We start from the raw sequence: 23,499 nt of genomic DNA, 5'->3' as shown, positions 1-23,499 counted from the left end.
TCTGCTAAATAAATAAATAAATAAAATCTTTAAAAAAAAAAAAATAGTCAAGATATGGAAGCAGTCTGTCCATCAATGGATGCATGGATAAGGAAGACACGGTGTACATATATATATATACACACATACCCACAGCCACAAATTATTACACAGCCATAAAAAAGGATGATGTTATAGCATTTGAGATAACATGAATGAACCTAAAGTGTATTATGCTCAGTGAAATAAGTCAGACTGCGAAAGACAAGTTTTATATGATTCCACTCATAAGTGGAATCTAAAAAATAATAAATCAATGAACAAACAAATAAAAAAAGATAAACAGACCTATAAATACAGAGAACAAACTGATGGTTGCAGGAGGGTAAGCCAGGCAGGGAACAGAAAGGTTGGACAAAATGGGTGAAGTGGCCACACAGGCTTCCAGTTATGGAATGAATGACTCCTGGGAATAAAAGGCACATTGACTATAAGGAATATAGTCAATGACACTCTAACAGTGATGTATCAGGACAGATAGCATCTACCCTGTGGTGAACAAAGCATCATGTATAACTCTATCAAATCACTACACTGTATACTTCAAACACTGTATGTCAATGACACTCAAATCAATCATTCATTCATTCATTAAATAACATTCATTAAATGGTGCCTGTACGATGAAGCAGTATACTTGAAACTAGATTTAAATTAGCTGTAAAGTACATTGCAGTCTCTTGGGAAACCACTAAAAAATTAAAAAGGAATAAAAATGATATGCTAAAGAGAAGTTTAAAAAAAAGGGGGGGCTAATTCTCTCCAAAAATAAAGAAAATACAGAAAAAGACAAAAAAAAAAAAAAAAAGAACCATGGTAATAAATAGAAAAGCTATAAATAAGATCAAAATTAAGCCAGGTATATTGATAATCACTTTATTTTATTTTTTTTAAGATTTTATTTATTTATTTGACAGACAGAGATCACAAGTAGGCAGAGAGGCAGGCAGAGAGAGAGGGGGAAGCAGACTCCCCGCTGAGCCACCCAGGCGCCCCTAAATATATGTGAAGATTAACAGCACACTTCTAAATAATACATGGGTCAAAGAAGAAATCTCAAGAGAAATTTAAAATATTTTGAACAAGTGAAAATGAACTACTACTTAGTAAAATGTGTTGGATCCATGAAAAGCAGTGCTTATTAGGAAGCAGACGGCATCCATGAATACATCAGGAAAGAATGAACATGTAAAATGAGTAATCTAAGCTTCCATTTTAGAAAACCACAAAAATAAGAACAAATTAAATCCAAAGCAAACAAAAGAAAAGAGATAACAGATACTAGAGCAGGAACCAAGAAACTGAAAACAGGGAATCAATAGAGAAAATCAAGTTGGTTCTTTGAGCAATCAATAAAATTGATAAACTTGCAGTCAAGTTAGCCAGGAAAAGGGGGGAAAAAAGAAGACCAAAGCACAAATTACTAATATCAGAGACAAAAGGAAGGTCATCACTACCGATCCAGTCAATGCTAAAAAGAATAATTAAGGATTATGAAGAACTCTATATCCACAATCTGCAGATGCACTGGAATCCCAATTAAATCACAGCAAGTTTATTCTGTAGATGTCAACAGGTTACAGTTTATATGGAAAGGCAAAAGACTCAGAATAGCCAATAAAATACTGAACAAGAAAAACAAACTGAGAAAATTGACACTCACCAAGTTCAAAATTTGCCATTAGTCACTATAATAAAGATGGTGTGGTACTGGTCAAAGAACAAACTGACCAACGGAGCAGAAGAGTGCACTGAAACAACCCCCAATAACACAGTCAACTGATCTTTCACAAAGGAGCGAAGGTCATTCAGTAGAAAAAAGGCATTTTTTTCAACAAGTGGTGCTTGAAGAACCAGACAGCCACATGCAAAAAAAAACAAACAAACAAAAACAATCTAGACACAGAACTTACACCTTTCACAAAAATGAACTCAAATCTCACAGACCTAAATGTAAAATGCAAAACCTTAAGACTTCTAGAATACAGCACAGGAGAAAATCAAGGTGGCCCTGGATTTCGATGTGACTTTTTAGATACAGCACTAAACATACTACCCAAAAACAAAAAGGTAGTGAAACTTCACTAAAATTTAGAACTTCTCCTTTGGGAAAGATAATGGTAAAAAAATGAAAAGAAAAACCACAGACCAGGACTAAATTTTTGCAAAACAAGTATCTGACTGACATAGGACTCCTGTCTAATATACACAAAAAACTTTTAAACAATAAGAAAACCCAATTTTAAAAAGGGCCAAAGAACTTAACCTCATCAAAGAAGATATACAAATGGCAAATAAGCATGTGAAAATATGGTCTACATCATATGCCATTAAGGAATCAGAAATTAAAACCATGATACCACTAAACACAAACCTATTAGAATGGTTAAAATCCAGAACGCTGATGCCACCAAATTCTGGCGAGGAGGAACAGAAAGAACTCTCCTACATCACTTGAGGGAAAACAAAATGGTAGAGCCACTTTGGGAGATACTGTGTCCTTTTCTTAAATGCCAGAACTATATTCTTACCATGAGATCAAACAACTGTGTTCCTTGGTATTTATTCAAGCAAGTTAAAAACTACAACCACACGAAAATCTGTTCGGGGATGTTTACAGCAGCTTTGTTCATAACTGCCCCAACTTGGAAGCTACTCTGAGATGCCCTGCAGCGGCAAAATGGGTGCGTTAACTGTGGCATATCCACACAATGGGGCATTATTCAAAAATACAAAGAACTTTGAAAAACAAATGAATAAAAAAACAAAAAGCAGATCAGACCTGTAAATACAGAAAACAAACTGATGGTTGCCAGAAGGAAGGAAGAAAGTAGCAGATACCAGCTTTCAGGTATGGAACAAGTCATGGGAATAAAAGGTAGAGCACAGGGGCACCTGGGTGGCTCAGATGGTTAAGCATCTGCCTTCAGCTCTGGTCATGATCTCCAGGTCCTGGTATCGAGCCCCACCATCAGGATCCCTGCTCAGTGGAGAGTCTGCCTCTCCCCTCCACTTGTGCATACATGCGTGCTCTCTCCCTCAAAGGAATAAATAAAATCTTAACAAAAAAAAAAAAAAAAAAAAAAGGTACAGCACAAGGGCGTCCCTGGGTGGTTCAGTCAGTTAAGTGTACGACTCTCGATTTGGCTCAGGTCATGATCTAGGGTTGGGATATCAAGTCCCACATTGAGGTCTGCACTGGTGGTAGAGCCTGCTTAAGATTCACTCTCCCTCTGCCCCTCCCCGCATCCACTCCCTCTCTCTCAAAAAAGAGAGAGGAGGGCCATCTGGGTGGTTCAGTCGGTTGGGCATCTGCCTTCAGTTCGGGTCATGGCCCCCCCCACCCCCGACCATGACCTTGATCCTGGGATCAAGCCCCGCACTGGGCTCCTGTTCAGTGGGGAGTTTCTCCCTCTCCCTTTGCCTGCCACTGTGCCTACTTGAGCTCTCTGCATCTCTGTCAAATAAATCAATAAAATATTAAAAAAAAAGGGGGGGGGGGGCGCCTGGGTGGCTCAGTGGGTTAAGCTGCTGCCTTCGGCTCAGGTCATGATTTCAGGGTCCTGGGATCGAGTCCCGCATCGGGCTCTCTGCTCAGCACGGAGTCTGCTTCCTCCCTCTCTCTCTACCTACCTCTCTGTCTACTTGTGATCTCTGTCAAATAAATAAATAAATAAAATCTTTAAAAAAAAAAAAAAAGGGAGAGGAAGGAAGGGAGGGAGCGAGGTCAAAGAACATTAAAGGGGAGGGGAGGGAGAGAGGAAAAAGCGACAGCATAGGGAATACAGTAGGTGATACTGTAATAGTGGTGTAGTCTGGTGACAGATGATAGCCACATTCGTGGTGAGCCCAGAGTAAAGAATATAGAAGTTGCATCACAATGTCGTACACCTGAAGCCACTCTAACACTGTGTGTCAACTATACTCCAAAAAAAAAAAAAAAAAAACTAAAATAAAAAGATATGAGCCGTCAAGACAAGAAAAAACACAGAAGAACCTTAAATGCACATCACAAAGTGGAAGACGACTTTCTATGAAGATTGCACACTATAGGATTTCAACTGCATGGCATTCTGGAAAAAACAAAACTAGAGACATAAAATTTCAGTGGTTGCCTGGGGTTTGCAGGGAGGTGATGAGGGACAGAGAGAACAATAAGTGGAGGGCAGGGGCTATTTAGGGCAGTAAAGCCGTCCTGTATGACGTTACACATAACGTGACACACGTTAAAACCCACGGAATGTCAATGCGGAGGAAACCACGGACTACAGTTAATAATAATTTCTGGACACTGGTCCATCCATTTTAATAGATCACCACACTTATGGAGATGTTAATGACAGGGGAAACTGCTTTAAAAAATAAAGTCCGATAAAAACAAAAATGTGAGGGGAGAGTATAACACAAAACCACGCTTTTCAGCGAGGATCTTAGTACAAACAATTGTGTGTGACAGACCAAATCAGAACTCCGAGCCATTCTGGTTCTCTTGTCATTTGTGTCCTTAAGAATCAGGATTCTCAGAATGGGAGACAGGCAACAGACATGTAACGTGGAAGAAGGAAAAGCCCTGTTGTCCTTTATCTGACTGGGAACTCTTTAGGTATTTTATCTTTAAAAACAAGGTATTCTTAGCCCTGTCCATTTAAAAAGTCCTGAAAAACAAGAACGGCCCAGCAGTGAGGAGTGCCCCCCTGGAGCCCGGATTGGGGCTAAGATACTTCCCACTAAGACAGACAAACAGAAACAGATTTTTAGAGGACTGGCTGACTCTGTCTGGGGATGGAATCTAGAACCATCAAGAACAGCCTGGTACTGCAGACGGCAAGGATGCTGTCAGAGACCGTCTTTCAAATGGAAAGACCACATCAAATGGACGGGAGAACCCACTAGAAGGGGCTCCCATAGACCAAATATGAACAAGAGGAGTCTGAACAGTGATGGCACAACTATGGTGTGCAAGGAGGCAAACTCAGTGGTTTACGCACAACTGCTGGCACCTGTTTCCACATTCAGAGCGTCTTTAATCAGTCAGGTGTGGCCTAAGTATTAAGAAGTTCAGAAGTTCCGTAGGTGGGTCAACTTGCTGCCCAGTTGGCAAGCTAGTGGTACAGAAGGTACTGACCAACCACAAGGTACATCTCAGAGATGGGCCTGAGGTATGAACAAACCTTCTGGAAGAGGCAACATACACAACAAGCACCTGGCCTGCCAGCACGGGCTGTGAGAGCTCATCGTGCATTCACAACATTCACCCTCTGCCTGCTGCAGAAGTTTCCAGAGCCTCGGCCATTTGGATGATTCTTGCCCTCCGTTTTTACACGTTTGTGAGAGCACGTTCCAGACCCAACAACTCCATTCCTGGGCCCATAACTATAGGAATAACTATGTTTGTTCACCCAAAGACCTGGGTTCGAAGGTTCAAAGCAGCACCATTAGTAACCGCCCTCACGTGGAATGACCCCCAGATCCGGCAACAGCAGAGGGAAGGAATGATCTGGATGCAAATCCAACCTTACAGCAAGAATGAACCTCACGTGATGCTAAGCTAGAGAATGGACACTCAAGGGTGTGTGCAAATAACCCGCTTTTATTTAATGATGTACAAAAAAGAGGCAAAACTATGCTTTCCAGTGTTGCGTGACACAGGCACTGATCCAAATGAATGCTTCCATAAAGTGTTTCTGAAGTCAATTTTTTTTTGTTGTTTTAAGATTTTATTTATTCAACAGAGAGAGATCACAAGAAGGCAGAGAAGCAGGCAGAGAGAGAGAGGGGGAAGCAGGCTCCCCACTGTGCAGAGAGCCTGATGTGGGGCTCAATCCCAGGACCTTGAGATCACGACCTGAGCTGAAGGTAGAGGCTTAACCCACTGAGTCACCCAGGCGCCCCAAAGTGGATTTTTTTTAAGTATGTGTAAGTGTTTGAGGAAGAAGGTTCCTGTTTTCCTGGCCCAATCAACATGAGCATGGGCAGGTCAGCATCGCCGAAAGCATTCCTACGTCAATACAGAATTAACAGCTCACAGGCAGCAGGTACCATGGCTTCTAGAACAAGACTGGACCGTCAGTAGTCACTAGGTATACACTTGCTAAATTAGCAGTTTCATCTTTGTGTGTACACGTGCCTGTCAAAATGGTGGTGACATGAGGCCACACAGCATAACCTAAGAACACAGTTTCTCAGGTTTTAACTGCCTGGGTTCAAACCCTGGGTCCATTTCTTCACTGCTGTGTGACTGGAAGCAAGTTAACTTTAGTTCCGCTATAAACCAGACGATGAGGATGACGAAGACAATCATAACAAAACTGTGGTTTTAAAAGAATCCATAAAAGGGGCAGCTGGGTGGCTCGGTTAAGCATGTGACTCTGGCTCAGGTCACAATCCCAGAGTCCTGGGATCAGGCCTGGTGCTGGGATCCACGTTCAGCAGGAAGTCGACTTGAGATTCTCTCCCTTTCCTGAGGCCCTTACCCTGTGTGCACATCTTGCTCGCACTCTCTCACAAAAATAAATAAATCTTTAAAAAAAAAAATCCATAAGGAGAGCTTAGTACAATAACCTGGCACATGATATGCAATGTGTCTGTGTATATCTGTGTATTAATATACTATGTATATACAGCATATTTTAATTATATTATCAATTATTTTTAAAGCTTCTAGGAAAGAATGCACAATTGGAAGGATACAGATATATAATAGGTTAAATAGGTATCTTCCTCATAACCTGAGGGCTTAAATACTTACAGCTCTGAAAAAAAATCACTTTCTGAGCATTTGCAAAACAATCATCTGTTTCCTGTGCCTGCAGAGCATGTTACCAGTCTCTGGTCTGAGACGCCAAGATGCCTTCCCAGTCATCCGGTGTGATGTGTGCCTTTCATCGGACTCAAGTTTAGCCGTAAAACTGTAAACTATTCTCAGTCCAGAGAAATAATTAACAGATATGAAGAGAAATACAGCAAATGAAAAGGTTCTTCATGAAGTACAGGTTGATGACTAAAGTTAACACTTCATGCAATTCAGGTTTATTCCAAGAACCACTATTTTCCCAACAGAATCTGTGGAGCACCATACTTCACAGTGTTTTAAGCTAAAGTTCTAGCTGAGAATAGAAAAAACAAATTCCTACACAGTATAAAAAGATCTCACATCTTTTCATTAAATTCAGTTAAAATAATGTTTTTTCAGAAAACCATAAGGAAAGGGGGAGGGTCACACTGACAGATAAAGGAGTAAGTTGCTTCCAGTGTTTTCTTCAACCATTAAAGTTCTGCAGTAGCCTGATAAACCTATGTTTCCAAGCTGGCAGGGCTGGCCGGGGGATGCGTTTTATTTGCCTAGTGCAGTGTTTTTAAAGAATTCTCAAACTGAAGGCCTTGAGGTCAGGCCTGTGGCCCCAGTCTGCTCCCCTAATCACCAGTCTTTCACATCCGAGCCAGCCCCTGTCCCACTTCAGGGGAGCAAACAACATGGCACAGTGTATGGAACAGAAGTGTCCGCCACAGTTCAGTGTGAACTCCCCACTCCACCGTTACCCATGTGATGCTGGGGCTCTAGAGAGCTTTCTGCTCCCCACCCTGTAAACCAGGGACAACACGCATGCGCCCCGAAGGGTGATGTTATAAATGCCTAAGCAGGACTCACCAAGCCCCCAAGCACTCACACAGAGATCATCCAGAACCCCTCATACAGATGCTATGAGCTGACCCATGGCCCCCTAATCTCTGTAGGCTGAACCCCAAAACCCAGTGTCTTGGAATGAGTCCCAATGTGGAGACAAGACTTGTAATGAGATAATACGGTTAAAATGAGGCCATTAGAATGGGCTGTAATCCAAGCGACGGGTGTCCTTCTGTGAAGAGGGACGTGGACAGGCAGAGAAAGACCATGGCCATGGGTCCACAGGGGAAAGACCACGTGAGGACACCATGAGAGCCGAGGGGAGGGGCCTTGGGAGAAGGCAGCCCTGCCAACGCTGTGGTTCTGGGCCTCCCAGGCTCCAGCACTGGGCAATAAAGGCCAGTTCTTTAAGGACCACCACCTGCCACCCTCCCGACTGCGGTGTTTTGCATGGAAGCCCCCAGCAGACTAATGAAGTAAAGAATGTTACACCTTCCCATGTCTTCCTGGCTTACCAACACCTCAAATCCAAAATACCGGTTCAGAGATCACGTTTGCAAGCCTCCCACTCTGGAGACCTCTGCCCGAGGGGGGCCGGGCAGATTCTATTTCTCCCTCCTGTTTCCCGGGGCAAACCCACTGCCGGTCAGCGCTCTCCATCCAGAAGCCCCTGGGCCTCCAGCAGGCCTCAGACGGTAAGGCCCTTATGAAACCTGCCAGCACTAAAGATACGGCTGATACGGCTGGTCGCATAGAACCTAACCGAGACCAGGTTTCTTTGGCCATGAGCTTCATGCACATAGTGCCGTAAATGGGATGAGCTCCACCCAAAGGAGGGGGCATGAGAAAGGAAGCAAGTGCCCAGGTCCCAGTGGAGACCGCAGGGAAGTTCCCAAAGAAGCTCAGAGCAAAACAGAGGCTCAACACTGACCCCTGCCGGCCAGGTGCTTGCTCTCCCCTGACTGCGGGCCACATCTTTATGCTCTTTTGCTCTAAAAGAAAACAAGAAATAGGGGGGCCTGGGTGGCTCAGTGGATTAAAGCCTCTGCCTTTGGCTCAGGTCATGATCCCCAGGTCCTGGGATTGAGCCCCGCATCGGGGCTCTCTGCTCAGCAGGGAGCCTGCTTCCTCCTCTCTCTTGTGATCTCTGTCAAATAAATAAATAATAAAAAATAAAAAATAAACCTGCACAAACTTGCTATTCAAGGAAGTGAAGGCGATGCAAAGAAATCATCTCTAGTTTTTGCTTGGGAATGGTGGATCTCATATACCGAGATCAAATTTCTTTGAAGCGGGTTAATGTAAATTTATGGAAAGAGGAGGCAGGATGTAACTATTATCCATACCAGCTCTAGCATGGATTGTCACAATGAAGGGCTGGTGGTAAAAGCAAAGCAGGGGAGTGTTTCTGAAGACAAAAATCTAACTACTTCAGACTCATTAAACAGCTTACAGTTTTCTTAACGTAGCAAGTATTAACTTATCAATGGACAATGTCAAGATTCAGTATGTAGGAAACTCCCAGAGAGACTTGGCTTGGATAGCACCTATCCTGAAAAAAAAAAAAGATAATAAATTCAAAAAACGGCTATTGGCGTATATATGGTATTTCACTTACTAGTGAAATATATACTTACTAGGGAAATACCATATAGTTGAAATACTATACTAGTTGAAAAAATGGCTAACATTTTTTTAAGGCCTGTCGTTCTCAAAAGCCACAAGGGCATCACAACGGAAATCCTGTGAAATGCCCTCTGCTGCCTCCCCAGCCACCACCCACGTTGTCCAGGGCTCAGAATTTGCCATGTAAGGCCACGCTTTTCCTGCTGGCCCTGTCACATGAGACATGTGCATCTAACCTCCTGGGAATTCTCAAGTAGGTGAGAACTGAGGCACTGGGTACCCAGATATAATCAGAGAGACAAGGCCACTGGAAAAAGCACCATTTTGGGGAATTCTAAAGATTTTTAAAATACCCGTAATAGTGCATATTAAGACTAATATGTGTCATGTTGCTGAATGAAAGTTGGTCATATACTAAAACCTAATGCCCAACTGTGATGGGATTAGGAGATGGGGCCTTGGGAGGTAACTAGGTCCTAAGGGGAACGCTTCGGAATAGGATTACTGTCCTTCTAAAAGACACCTGAGGGAAACCCGGGTGGCTCAGTCCTTAAACGTCTGCCTTCAGCTGAAGTCATGATCCCAGGGTTCTGGGACAGTGGGATGAGCGCCACATTGGCTCCCTACCTAGTGGGACACCTGCTTCTCCCACTCCTACTGCCCCTGCTTGTGTTCCCTCTCTCACTGTGTCTCTCTGTCAAATAATAAATAAAATCTTAACAAACAAAAAAAACCTGGGAGAGGTCCCTTACCCTTTTCACCCTGTGAGGACGCAGAGGACACAGCGCTCTATGAGCCAGGAAGTGAATCCCCACTGAATACTAAACCTGCCTGTGCCCTGATCTTGAACTTCTAGCCTCCAGAACTGTAAAAAATAAACTTCTGTTGCTTGGAAGCCACCCAGTCTGTGGTCCTGTTACCGGAGCCCCAGTGGACGGAGACAGGTCAGAGGCCATCTCAGCTACCTGACAGAGGACGACGCACAGCAAGCAATTCTCTGAGGGAGCTAATTTTATTAGTCCGGTTTTATAGATGAGAAACGTGAGAAGTTACGTGACTTGCCCAAGGTTACACAGCGAGAAAGATAAAACAGCTGCTGACCCAAAAAAAAGGCCAGGGCTGAAATGTCAAGTGACTGAAAAATAGCGAAAACTCATTATTAGTTCAGTCACACCAAAGGGGTCACAATCGTTCGTAGTTTATTTCCTATCTGGGGGAGACCTTTTCAGTGCTTACACTGTCCTGAAGTCAAAACTAGAACTCAGAGCAGTTGGTATCCTGTTCCTGCTGGTTATAAGGGGCTCTCCCTCTGGAGAGCTGGGGAGAGAGGGATCTGCAAAGGGGAGCCTGTGGCTACGTACCCTCTCTGCTACGCTTTCTAGCCCAGCTCTTACCTGAAAGCAGTCAGTCTTCCTTTGGAGAACTTTCGAGAAGCACAGAGGTAAACAGGTGTGCACCGCAGGCCCGGAAGAGCTAGTTATTACACCATGCTGACAGACAGTGGGTCAAAACTAGCACCAGGGGAGCTTCTCAGAGGAGGTGACCCAAGACTGGAGCCATGCGGATGGGCAGGTCGTTCCTTCCTTCAACCAGCGCTAACTGACAAGGGATGGAGGATGCTGTCTGGGAAGAAAAGGGAAAAGGGCCTCCCCAGCCAAGATACCACAGGTGCAAAACCATAAGGGTGGCCATATCCAAGCAACTTAGAAAAATAAAAAAGGAAACGTCTTACTAAAGATGACAGCTAACAGGACGTGGTCTTCCCAGCTCCTTCACCTTTCCTCAGAGACAGCCTGCACGGACAGAAACTCCTAACACCCGACCACTTCCAGGTTTAATGGCGCTTTTGAAACAACCCTTCCAGAACACCCGTGATTATGGCTGTTGATTACTTTATGTGGTCCTTTAGCAAGAACATGCCTCCGCCTCAAAGGCAGGTTATTTTTCTTTTCTGTAATTTATCTGAAAGATATTTTAGTCTCACCTGAAAAAAAGAAAAAAAAAAAAAACACAACCACAACCTGATAAAGGTTTGACCATCCAATGGGCAATAAACTTGAAGAGATTAAAAAAAAAAAAAGTCACAGAAGACTTAAATAAAAGAAATGAAAAAAGTCTCCCTGGCTGCTAATGGGATTCTCTGCGGCCCGGGAAGCAGATTACAGGAGCCTTCGAAGGCAGCTTCATCACACTGGTGAGGACAGAGGTAGATGGCAGAGCTCCTCCGTGAGATCTCGTCGATAAAGAGAACAAAATTGCCACCATTACTCTTGGAAGTGCTAAGGAGAAGGCGGGTGCGGATTTCATGCCGTGTTGTTGGGGGAATAGGAAGGAAAACCAAATCAGGGGGTAATTTCAAAGAAAACAGCAATCTAAATCTTTAAGAATCCTAGGCAAAAGCACCCAACGCTCCAGGATGGATTAAGCCACCAGAGAAAACATCAACATAGGACACAAAGACCAGACCCGGTCCCATTCGCCATGCTCTCCTAGGTCCTGTCCACCGACGACGTGGGAACCAGTTCCACCCGAGGCTTCTGGGGCTGGATGGTCCCGTCAGAGCTAACATTCAGCAGTGCCCACTCAGTACCAGGCTCAGTGCTAAGCACTCGACAGCATCAGTCTCCCTTAGCGCTGATCCAGTCTTAACATGTGGGAACTTAACAGTTCCATGTGCCAAAGAGGACTCAAGGCTCAGAAAGGTTAAGCCACTTCTCTGAAGTTACACAGCACTACTCAGAAGATGGAGAGTCTGAGTCCGGCCTATGCAACTCCAAGGCCCCACAGGTAAGCACTGCCTCCTGGGGGAGGGGGGAGGTGGCAGAGTCTGACCACATCCAGAATCTGGCTCAACGGAAAACTCTAGAATCTGTCTGGTATCTGTCTCCAGCCTATTAAGTTTTCCCCATCAGAAAGCTTTCAGTACCTGAGCTCCTGGAAACATTTTTTCAAAGTCATTTACTGTCTCTGAGGAAGTAAAGTGCTGCATTTATACAACACAATTCTCCCAAACAGAAAGACGGACAGTTCACATGCTTAGCCTGAGAACAAAACTCCCATTCTTATTTTCAAAACTTAAATCTTGTCTTTTGAGAAACTCAACAAAGTAAGGATATCGAAGGAAGGGCGTAAGACACAATAACCATACTCTGTCCACGCGAATGAATTGTCCCGTGTGTAATCTTCATGCTAAGACACAAAACCTCGCCATACAGTTAAAACTTTACTAGTAAAGAAACAAGGGAAGTCTTATGCCACAGTTTATGCAACCATGTCAAATACTTTTATAAGATATTAAAATAGATTCAGGAAGCATTATGCACCACCAATAAATGAGTCCCAGCTTAGGAATCGGCTTCTGAAGGCATCCTGGAACCTTCCAGGCTCCAAGAGTCCAGAGGTCAGGGAGGCAAGGCAGAAAGCAGCCACTCTTTGGGTCTACACACAACTGAGGCTGGAGGAGGTCGAATCTCCAAATTCACTTCCACCGAACTACCCAAGAGTCAGCCTTGTTCTTCCTCACACTACTTCTCTGGGAGAACAGAAGAAAGATCTTGCTTTTCACCACCTAATACAACACCGGAAACATCTTTTTCAGGAAGCAAGTGGCTATCTTTTCTTCTTTGGTACAAGGCAAGGCTTCAAACAGATAATGCAAGTGAACCAAAATAGCTGGGCCGCCCTCCCCACTTACAAATATCACATACAGAATCCTCTTCACGGCCGAAGGCTATGAAGTTCCTCTGCAGGGCTGAGCAGGAAAGAGCCATGAGGCCAAAGGTACAGCGGAGCCGGGCTCCCTAATTGCACTCTCCAGCCTTGGTTACAGCAGGGCACCCAAGGCTCACCATAACCTAGGCAGAGCCAGGAAGGGGCAACAGAAGCACACATCCAGATCAGCAATGGCCAGTTTGGTCCCAGACATGGTGGCTCTGTTGCAGCCCACAAGAAGCCATCACTACTTGATAGAGGCCAACTCAGCTCAAGAGGCTGAGATACTCACGGGCACAAAAGCTAAAGTTCAGTGGCAGGAATCGTCCAAACGGTTACCGAATGCAGACTGCCTAGGACTTCTCATCCCCTGTCCTTTAGCAGAGATGCATCGAGAGCCCATACCCCAACCTGTCCTGGGCATAAACCGTGGGTTCACAGTAAATGTGACTCTGCTCTCTCCATGCCTAACGAGCAAAGCATCATCTTTTAGAGTCTCCTGGACGTCTCCCCTCCTTCTCTAATGTCACGTCCTGGATCTCCTTAAACCTCAGGCCTAATCCATCAGGCTCTCCTTCATCCATCCAACATTTTGGGCACTTACTGTGTTCCAGACACTAGAAAGAAGGCAAATATGAGGGATGCACAGTAATATTCCCCCCATTCTCCAATGTGGATGAGAGACATCTAGATCAAGAACACATCACAATCATCGCAATCCCATGTAACAAGAGCCATGAAGACAAATCCAACTTCACAGCGGAGAGAATGACTGTCACTTGACACTAACAGAGAAGGCTTCACACCACGGCGTCTGGGCTGACTTCTGACAGGTAAGTGAGAGGATCTGGGGGGGGGGGGGGGGGGGGGGGAAGCAAACCATACTGCCATGGCACGAGGACCTAAAACAGTATGTCCTAGTTCAAGGTTCAAGGCAGTCCGTTCAGTATGGCGGGGACCACAAAGGCATGGAAGGGATAAGGTAGGTTTTGGTCAGATTCTGAAAGGCTCTGCATGTCACACCAAAGAACTTGGGGCGCTACCGCTGGTAATGACCAACCAGATGGGCTTAAGGGAAACGAAGGTCCAAACTGAAGCCACATTCAGCCTGAAGAAGTGTTTTATTTCTCCTATGAAGTATGTTTCAATAATTGGAATTAGTTGCCAATGTCTAAACCGTGGGAAATTTCTTATCAAAATCTGGATTCCTGGCTTCTTAACAACAATAACTATGGCAACACAAGGCCAACCCCAGGTGGTAACAATTGTTTGGACGTGAGAAGCAGGAGTAGCAGCTGTCCCTCTTCTGACAGGATACCTATTGTGAAGTTCATGACCATCCTCACCTGGCCCCAAAAAACATCTAAGCTGCAATTTCTGCTTTAAAGGAGAGAGTTACAGGGTAAGACACGTTGCAGAAAAGTAACACTAGAAATCAATGCAGTGAATAAACCACGGGGTCAGCAACACCAGGTAAGAGGCCAAGTTAGGGAGACATCACAGTAGCACGAGGAGGAGGTAAACGACTTAACTGAGGGGTAAAAGAGACAGAAAAGGGTAAGGAGTCAAGAAAGGCTTAACATACTCCAGGCATTAAGAAGTTATCACAGAACTTTTGTGTGGCAATTGTTCAAGGGTCGAAGACTGTATTAGGAGAAAGGAAGCATGATTCAAAAGTGATTTTCAGTTTCAAATAAAGTGGGTTTTCAGTAAACTATGTGGGGAAACCACCCAAATGCCAACAACTTGCACAGACAACAGTGAGGTCCAGTAACAACTGTCTGTGTGATTCAGACCCTGGACATTCAGGTTCGTCTTCCAGTGGGGACGGAACATACCCTAACTGCAAACTTTCTGAGCTAAGCTTGCTCTCGCTCGCGCTCTCTCTCTCTCTAGACCGGCGATGCTTACAAGCCGGGCGTGGGATGTAAATCATTATAACCTCCCATAGCACAGCCGGCAGCTACTTGGAAAACGTATAAACCCTCCAGGTGCTGCAAGGGAAAGGCCCAGCCCCAGAACTTACACAAGCCGTTGACATCCAGCATGTTGGAGATGCCCCGGTCACTCATGTCCACTTCCGGCTGGTTCTTCTCCCGGCTCTCCTCCACCAACTTTTTCAAAGACTTGGACATGTTCTGTACCAAACGACAACAACAAAGCACGTGGGCGACGGCCAGGGGTGTGCAGGGATAGAAAGGGGAGACGCCCCGCGCTGGCAGTGTCCAGTTTTCCCCCAGCCTCGGAGGGTGGGCATCGGCGGGCAGCGTCGGGAGGCAGGGAAAGGGGGAGGGACGGCGGGGCGGGGCGGGGGAGTGGGTGGCGCCCGACACCACAACGGGGGCGCGCAGAGAGGCGAACCCAAGTGCGGTGCCACACACACTCACCGCGGAGGGCAGCGCCTAACAGGTTGGGCGAGGGAAGCGCTGGCTTCCGCAAGGCACACCTCAGTAGCAGGAGGTGCACTCGGTCAGCGCAAAACGCGGACCGGAACGAGGAACACGCCCTATCCCGGAGCTCGGCGCAGGCGCACACCCTGCGGCTCTCGGCTCCACGCCCTGCCGGCGCCTGACCCTTCCCAAATTAGGAGAACAGTTCGCCAGACGTGGCTCTAGGGTGAGGCTCCGCCCACAAAGTAATGTGTACCCGCGGCCGACCAATCAGGTCCGGCATGTGCCTTCGAGACTCCGCCCCCCGAGATTTGGGCCGCCCCCTGAAATGCGCTCGCGTTTGCCATTGGGAGAGGACTGGGCTTGGCGCAAGCGCACTACTGCTCGCGCAGGCTCAGTTCATGGGCCGAAGCGCGGAGAGTTGTGGGCGGAAGCGGGAAAGTTTGGGACGGGGCAGCGGCGGGAGAGGGTTGGAACTGAACTTGGGAGCTGGGAAAGGGAGACGTTACCTCTGTGTGCTGCTTCTTTAATTGTGGTTCGGTGTTCAGAAGTCGCTATCCTGAGTCCGGTCCGTACAGTCGTGCCTCTCGCTGCATCATGAGCTCGAATACGAGAACTGCATAGTCTGTATTCCCGGCACCCAGCTGGGAGTCGTGGACCTCTGTGTCCCAAGAAGGGGAATACCCACAGATAAAAGGCTTCTCTTTTCTCATATCACTGCACTCAAAATTATGCCATATTTTAGTTTGCTTTCTGTTGAGTGGTTAATTTTTTGTACAATTCTCCTTGTTTTTTTCTTCCACTAGACTTTCTTTATCCTTCTGTACCTTCTTTACCTTATCTCTAAGAACATAAGCTTTTCATCTATGTTGCTTTAAATTCAATGAATTCCTTTGTTTAAAAGATTTTATTGATTTATTTGAGAGAGAGCGTGCACAAGCATGGGGGAGAGGCAAAGGGAGAAGCCGACTCCCCACTGAGTAGGGAGCCAACCTTGGAGGCTGGATACCAGGACCCTGAGATCCTGACCGGAGCTGAAGGCATCTGCTTAGCCCACCGAGTTCCCCAGGCGCCCCATCATGAATTCTTCTTGAAGACTTTAAGAACCTACTAATTTTCTGCTCTTACACTAATTATTTCTGCTCTTCCAGCTGAGAGGTGATGTGTGGTTTCTTTCACTTGGTTCCTTCCTTTAAACTGACCTTTCTGGTATACACCTTGTTGCACTATCGCTCAAGTAAACCTCTCTAAAACTGGGTACAGGAGGCACAAATTTTGAGTAGCTGTATATTTAATAATTTCCTTATTTTGCCCACACCATTAGAATTTGCCTAGCATGGAATTTTAGGTTCGATATCAGTTTCTTTTCCATCTCAAAGGCATAGTTCCACTGACCTGTACTTCCAATGTTGATGCCCAGAAATGTGTCATCTCCTCAGGTCTTTGCAGAGAACTGTTGTTTTCCCTTGTGAAGCATTTGTCATCTTTTAATTATTTACCATGTTCTGAAATATCACCATAATATCTCCAGTTGGGGGGTCTTTTTAAATTTAATCTGTTTAGCACCCATTTGGCCCTTTTTCAGCGGAAGATTCATTTCTCACTTCCTCTCTGGAAATTGTTTCTGGTATTTCTTTGAAATTTCTTTACTGCCATTTTCTCTGATTTAGCATGTTCAGGAAATCTGTTAGGCAGATGGCAGCCTCCTTGGACAATTTCTTATAGTTATCATTTTCCCCCTCACGTATTTATACTCTGAATGTTTCAGGAGATATATTGATGTTATCTTCCAAAACTTCTTTAAATTTTAATAGCATTAATAGCATCAGTTTTCCTTGGGCTATTGGTTAAATTTCTTTGGAGATGAGATCCCAGTTTTATGCCTGCTTGGAGTTGCTAGGCTACTTTTGCCATTCACCAATTGCAAGCACCAACTAATACAGTTCTTGGATTTTGGGTCTCATCTCCTCATACTGCACCTGCCAGCCCCAGATCCAGATAATGCCTGGAAAGTCCATTCCCAATTCTGCTGCATATCTTACTTGAAATTGTGTTGGGCTGCAATTTCTCTCCTCCCCCAACCCCCACTCCTGTTTCATTTGTCAGCATGCTTTTATTCACTTCCTGTTTTCCAGAAATTTATTTTCATTTATCATTCTCCTCTTGATCACTTCACTGTTGCCAGTACAATTATTAATAAAATGTGTCCTTAAGTTCTGGACTTTTATAACATAGAAACATGGCCAACTTCCTGAGTATGTGACCTGTGCAGTAACACAAATTCCATGCTTAACAGGGCTGAGTGCTTGGCTTAATACTCTGCTGTCACCATCTTGAAATGTTTAATAAATTTGGAACAAGGGGCCGTGAATTTTCCTTTTGCTCTGGGCCCTGCAAATTATGCAGCCAGTCCTGCATGCAAAAGTTAATATTTATTAGAGCTTAAATCGCTTCCACAGCTTCACTGCCAAGGGCTCTGTGCTTATGTACAGTCTCTGCTGTAATGCTTCCCGTTAGCAGAAATGTACTATTCCCAGCCCCAGCCCACAGAGCGGGCCAATCAAAGAGTATGGAAGAGGCCTGGTCTACACAAGACATACCAGATTATGACAATTAAAGTAAGTTAAGTAAATTTACATAAATTGCTTGTATCATTAATTTTAAAAATGCCTTCTTATTCCCCAAGCTGTATATAAATTTACAGTTAGTTACTGAAATGAAATTTGAAAAGCAAATTTTTCATCAAATATCCAATAGCCATCATTTTTCTTCCAATAATTTTCCTCTTTAAATTGATAGTCATGGGGTGATCTGTGGTAATACCAATAATAAAAAGTCTTTTTCCATTAACATTATTTTTGATCCTGTTGTTTTATCTCTAAGTTTTTACTAAACTGACAGCAATTATATTAAAACATTTTTCTAGTCTTATGGCAGGTGTCAGTCTTATTAAATAATTTTGATAGGTCTATGAATATAGTTTACAATAATAAGTTGTCAAATTTGAAAAGTCATATTTCATAAGTTCATACCTCATCCTTCAGGCTGAATGGAAGGCACACTTTTGGGTGGTTGTCAAGGTTAGAATCAGAGCTCTGTCACTAAGTTTTATATAAGTTTCCATACCTCGTGGGGGTGATGGTTCTTAGTATTCTATTTCAGTGAGTGATATATGAGAATGACACCTGACATATGGTAGATCTTATATAGATATTAGTTCTAATTTTTCTTAATACAATTAAATCATTAGAATTTCCTTGGTAAGTAGGTGGCAGATTTTTAAAAAATTCTGTCCATTAAATGGAGTTGAAATGAAATAGAAAATTATAACAACTAGAACCTATATCCCCGGCATCTTCTAGGGCCAAACTGTCATTGGCCCCAACCATGCCCTAGGACATTCTTCAGAAGAATGTCTGGAGTACCTAATATTCCATGGGTTCAGAGAGAGCCTATGGTGGCCTCTGGCTGAGCTATCCTAAGGGTATATCCCAAAGCCATTACTCTGGCCAGTGATGGCTATACTAACCCTTCAAGACTAAAAGGATGAGATTTGTTGTTCCTGCTATGGTCCAGTTGTTTAGGGAGACAGAATCAGAGGGGAGAGAGAGGTCAGGTAGATGGAAGCCTGGCTGTCCCCAGTCCTGGATTCCTAGACTATGAGCAGCTGGGGATAGGTACTCCCAAGGGAACTGAACCAAGTAGCAAGCATTAGCCCTTTGGTTGCCAGATCATGCAGAGGCTGGAGGAACAAGATGGCATTGGAGTTTGTCCCCACCCGACTCTTCTCAAATCAGTGTCTAAAGTTCCCATGTTCACCTGGAGTGGGATGGGCTTAGAAGGTGACCATGAGACTTTCTCAGCTCAGAATGTGATCAGCGGTGAAAAGGAGTAACTTCCTTTACATTTGTGCTTCTTTGTATTCCTTCAGACCCATGTGGAATATCATTTTCCGTTAACTTTCAAGTAAGACTTCCCCTCACCCACCCCTCAACACATTCATTTTACATTATAGCTTTCTGGATTCCACTTATGGCCTGAAAGCAGCATTTTGGTGTATGTCAATACTGAATGACCAGGACATCTGTACCGATGTGAACTAGCTGATTGTTAGCTCTGCACAGGGGTGATCACTCAGAACAGAGTTCCTGATGATGCTGTTTGGGAGCAAGGACATTATCACTTAGCCATTAGATTGGAGAAGCTAGCTTAATATAAATTTCATCAGATAAGGAAATTGAGAATTTTGCCTCGGAAACCAGACACGATGGCCCTAGGAAATGGATTTTTTTTTTTTTTAAGGAGAAAGACATCAGTTGATATATGGCTGTCACGTCCACCACTTTATCCTTGGTGTGCTTACCACATGCCACATTGGAAATGTTCAATACACATATATAAATGAGTGAATTAAATTAAAGCAGAACCAGAGGAAATGAATTGGGTCTTATTAGTGAGAGATGACATGACCTTATATGTAAAAAACTCTAAAGATTCCACTAAGAAAGAGAAAAAAAAACTGTTAGAACTAATAAATGAATTCGGTAAAGTAGCAGGATACAAAATCAACATATAGAAATCAGCTGAATTTCTATTCACTAACCATGAACTATCTGAAAGAGAAATTAAAACCATTATAATTGTATCAAAAACAATAAAAATACCTAGGAATAAATCTAACCAACTGAAAACTGTAAGACACTGATAAAAAAGATTGAAGAAGACACAAATAGATGGAAAGACATCACAGGTTCTTGGATTGGAAGAATTAATATTGTGAAAATGGATATGCAATCTATAGATTCAAAGCAATCCCAATAAAAAGTCCAATGGCATTTTTCTTAAAAATACAAAAACAATCCCCAAATTACTTTGAACCCAAAAAAGATTCTGCATAGCCAAAGAAATTTTGATAAAAAAGAGCAAAGCTGGGGGCATCACACTTCCTGAGTTGAAGTTATATTACAAAACCACTATAATCAAAACAGCATGGTATTGGCATAAAAATAGGCACATAGATCAGTTGAACAGAACAGATAGCCCAGATATAAACCCATGCATATGGGCAACTAATTTTTGACAAGCGTACCAAAAACACACAGTAAGGAAAGGACAGTCTCTTCAATGAATGGTACTAGGAAAACTGGATAGCCACATGCAAAATAATGAAATTAACCCCTATTCTATACTACTCAGAAACATTAACTCAAAGTGGATCAAAGATTTAAATGTAAGAACTGAAACTGTAAAAACACCAGAAGAAAATACAAGGGAAAAGGTCCCTAACATCAGCCTTAACAATGATTTCTTGGATAAGTCACCAAAAGCACAGGCAACAAAAACTAAAATAAACAAGACAGACCACATTACACTAAAGAACTTCTGCACAGCAAAGGAAAACACCCATACATTGAAAAGACAACCTTCAGAATGGGAAAAATTACTTTTTTTTCCTGTTTTAAGTTTTCTAATTCCAAAAATACACTATAATATTGACGGCTTTCTTAAATTGGTATATATACCTGGGTATTCTAATACGCCTTCTAGGAAAGTACATCTCTCTGACTGAAATGGACTCTTGTTGATACCATTATGCTAATAATACAATCTGAGATCAAATCTTCTTTTACTGTTTGACAGCTGCATACATTAATCTTGCCTTCAGAGAAAATTCCTATAATTTCACATGTTATTGTCAAATTGTCTCCATTTTCTGTACCTTTGTGATTCATTTTCAGGCAAAAGAGCAAAATATTGTATGTCCGCCTATGAAATTTCATCCTGAGTTTGTGTTCATTGCTCTAGCTTGTCAGGCCCCTGGGGGTTGGATGGGACTTGTCATCACATTCACCATTCTTTCCAAGAGGGAGTCAGCTACAAAGTTGATATATCTACCCATAACACAGAATTACAGAAAGCAGGAATTTTATTCTTTTAATACTTTATTTATTTATTTGAGAGAGAGAGCAAGCATGAGTGGGGGGAAGGGACAGAGTGAAAGGGAGAAGCAGGGTTCCCCACTGAGTGTGGAGCCTGACACAGGGCTCGATCCCAGGACCCTGGGATCATGACCTGAGCTGAAGGCAGATGCTTAATGACTGAGCCACCCAGGTGCCCTAAGGAGGCAGGACTTTTAAAGGTGGGAATATTTTATTTATGTGGCTCTGTACTCTGCGCAGAAATAATTTTTCTGGCACTCGAGTATTCGAGTAACATGAAACAACACATCACTATTAAGACTTAACTTTGTGTATTTAATATAGGTGCTCTTGCTTTGTTAAAGGCCTCAGAAAACTTTATAAAAGCTTGGCTAAGCCACTGTGACTCTACAGACTGTGTTAGGAAGCGAGGAGTGGACAGTGGTGGGACTTGTGGAAACGAAAACACGAGAAGTTAAGGCAGCCCTGAATGACAAGCGCGAGACTGCCGATTCAGGCAGCACGGCCCTGGAGTTCATGGTCTGCAGGATTTGTATTGTTCATCCAAATGTAAAAATTCAACTTGAAACCTTACATAGATCTGCTAGTGAAAGACGAAACTTTGATGAGTTAAAAATTAATGCAACATTCATTGCGTACCATTCAAGAATGTTCATTACCTCTGATTTGACATTCACAGGGAAAAACATGCTATTTTGTCATTAACTTTTGACAACTGACATCACATATGTCATCACTATTTCCAGTTCTTTAAGGAATTTTAAGAATATGTTCAGCTCAAAGCATTAGAAGTGAGGATGACATGCACAGCCAAGACTAAAGAAGCTACAGTCTATATTTTTTTCAATAAACAGACATTGATTCCACACATACTTTGGTGAAAAGAAAAAGTTCAGATTATTTCCAGTGGGCCAGGTGGAATGCTGTATGAGGATTCTGTCCTGACGTCTGTCCAGTGTCATGTCCAATGGGCCCAACACACCACATCGCCCCATTAGCTGTCCCAGGTTAAGCGGAAAGCTGATGGCTGTACCGCATACTCTGCATGAAATTTTACGAAGACCCGATGCGAAGAAGCCATAAAGGGAGCTATGTTAGTGTCCTAAAATTGAAAAAAAAAGAGTAACTAATTATATATTTCACAAATTTGAACATTTTGCTGGAAACGTTAGCCTAGTAAGAAAGTACTACACAAAGAAACTTTATAGAATTTACAGTAAACCTGTTTAAACTTGCTTATTATTCTAGAAGGAACCTGCTAAGAATGAATAGAGATACCTTACAAGAGAATATTGGTGGTGGGGAGGACGACAGAGGGAAAATGGAGATTCACCACTAGTGGATACAGAGTGTCTTTTGCGGGTAATGAAATGTTCTAGAATTGATTGTGGTATGAACTACATAACCCTGAATCTACTAGAAACTACTGAATGTACACTTAAAGAAGATGAATCATTTGTGAATATTATATTTCAGTGAAATTTTCATTAAAAATTGAATTTCCAGTTCAACTTCTTACTGAAACTTTAATTTTCCTGATGGGAACACATACCTATTTTTGCAACTAAAACAGTCCTATCAGTAAAGTGTACAACTTCCTGCTGTCAACATCTCTAGTCTCCTTTTAGGATTTATTTTTATATTCTTTCTGTCTTTAATAAATGACACTATGAAAAATGGATATCCACATACAAGGGAATGAAACTACACCACACACAAAAATCAATTCAAAATGAGTAAAGACCTGAAACCATGAAACTCCTAGAAGAACACACAGGCAGTAAGCTCCTTGATGTTGGTTTTGGCAATGACTTTTTGGACTTGATACCAAAAGCAAAGGCAACAAAAGCAAACATAAACAAGAGGAACTATATCACACTAAAAAGCTCCTGTACAACAAAGGAAATCATAGACAAAATGGAAAGGCAACATACTGAATGGGAGAAAATATTTTGCAATATATTTATCCGATAAGGTGTAAACGTCTAAAATATATAAAGAACTCACACAACTCAGTAGCAATAACAAACAGTCCAATTAAGAAATGGGCAAAGAACCTGACTGGCTGTTTTTCCAAGGAAGATGTACAGATTGCCAACAAGTACATGAGAAGATGTTCAACATTACTAACCGTCAGAAAATCCAAATCAAAACCACAATGAAATATCCC

At 43.1% G+C, this 23,499-nt stretch overlaps 2 protein-coding genes across 4 annotated transcripts in view; both read right to left on the bottom strand.

The window, feature by feature from the left end:
- The window catches only part of RSU1 (Ras suppressor protein 1), a 186,143-nt gene extending 170,556 nt beyond the window's left edge, over window positions 1-15,587 (bottom strand). For 2 of the 3 annotated variants that reach the window (XM_059404244.1, XM_059404245.1), the window contains exons 1-2: window positions 15,388-15,586; window positions 15,027-15,138 (exon numbers count right to left, since the gene is read on the bottom strand). In XM_059404244.1, the coding sequence (XP_059260227.1) occupies window positions 15,027-15,135 (109 nt within the window). In that variant the 5' untranslated portion in view covers window positions 15,136-15,138; window positions 15,388-15,586. Of the gene's footprint in view, window positions 1-15,026; window positions 15,139-15,387 lie in introns of all 3 variants that reach the window. The other variant, XM_059404246.1, reaches the window with a different exon arrangement.
- A 6,036-nt stretch (window positions 15,588-21,623) lies between these two features.
- CUBN (cubilin) overlaps window positions 21,624-23,499 on the bottom strand; it is a 258,604-nt gene continuing 256,728 nt past the window's right edge. Inside the window, exon 67 of the mRNA XM_059404241.1 lies at window positions 21,624-22,431. Within this exon, the coding sequence (XP_059260224.1) occupies window positions 22,324-22,431 (108 nt within the window). The 3' untranslated portion in view covers window positions 21,624-22,323. The remainder of the gene's footprint in view (window positions 22,432-23,499) is intronic.

The sequence above is a fragment of the Mustela nigripes genome, chromosome 6 (assembly GCF_022355385.1).
Source record: "Mustela nigripes isolate SB6536 chromosome 6, MUSNIG.SB6536, whole genome shotgun sequence".
Taxonomy (NCBI): Eukaryota; Metazoa; Chordata; class Mammalia; order Carnivora; family Mustelidae; genus Mustela; species Mustela nigripes.
This window is presented reverse-complemented; position numbering and strand designations above follow the sequence as displayed.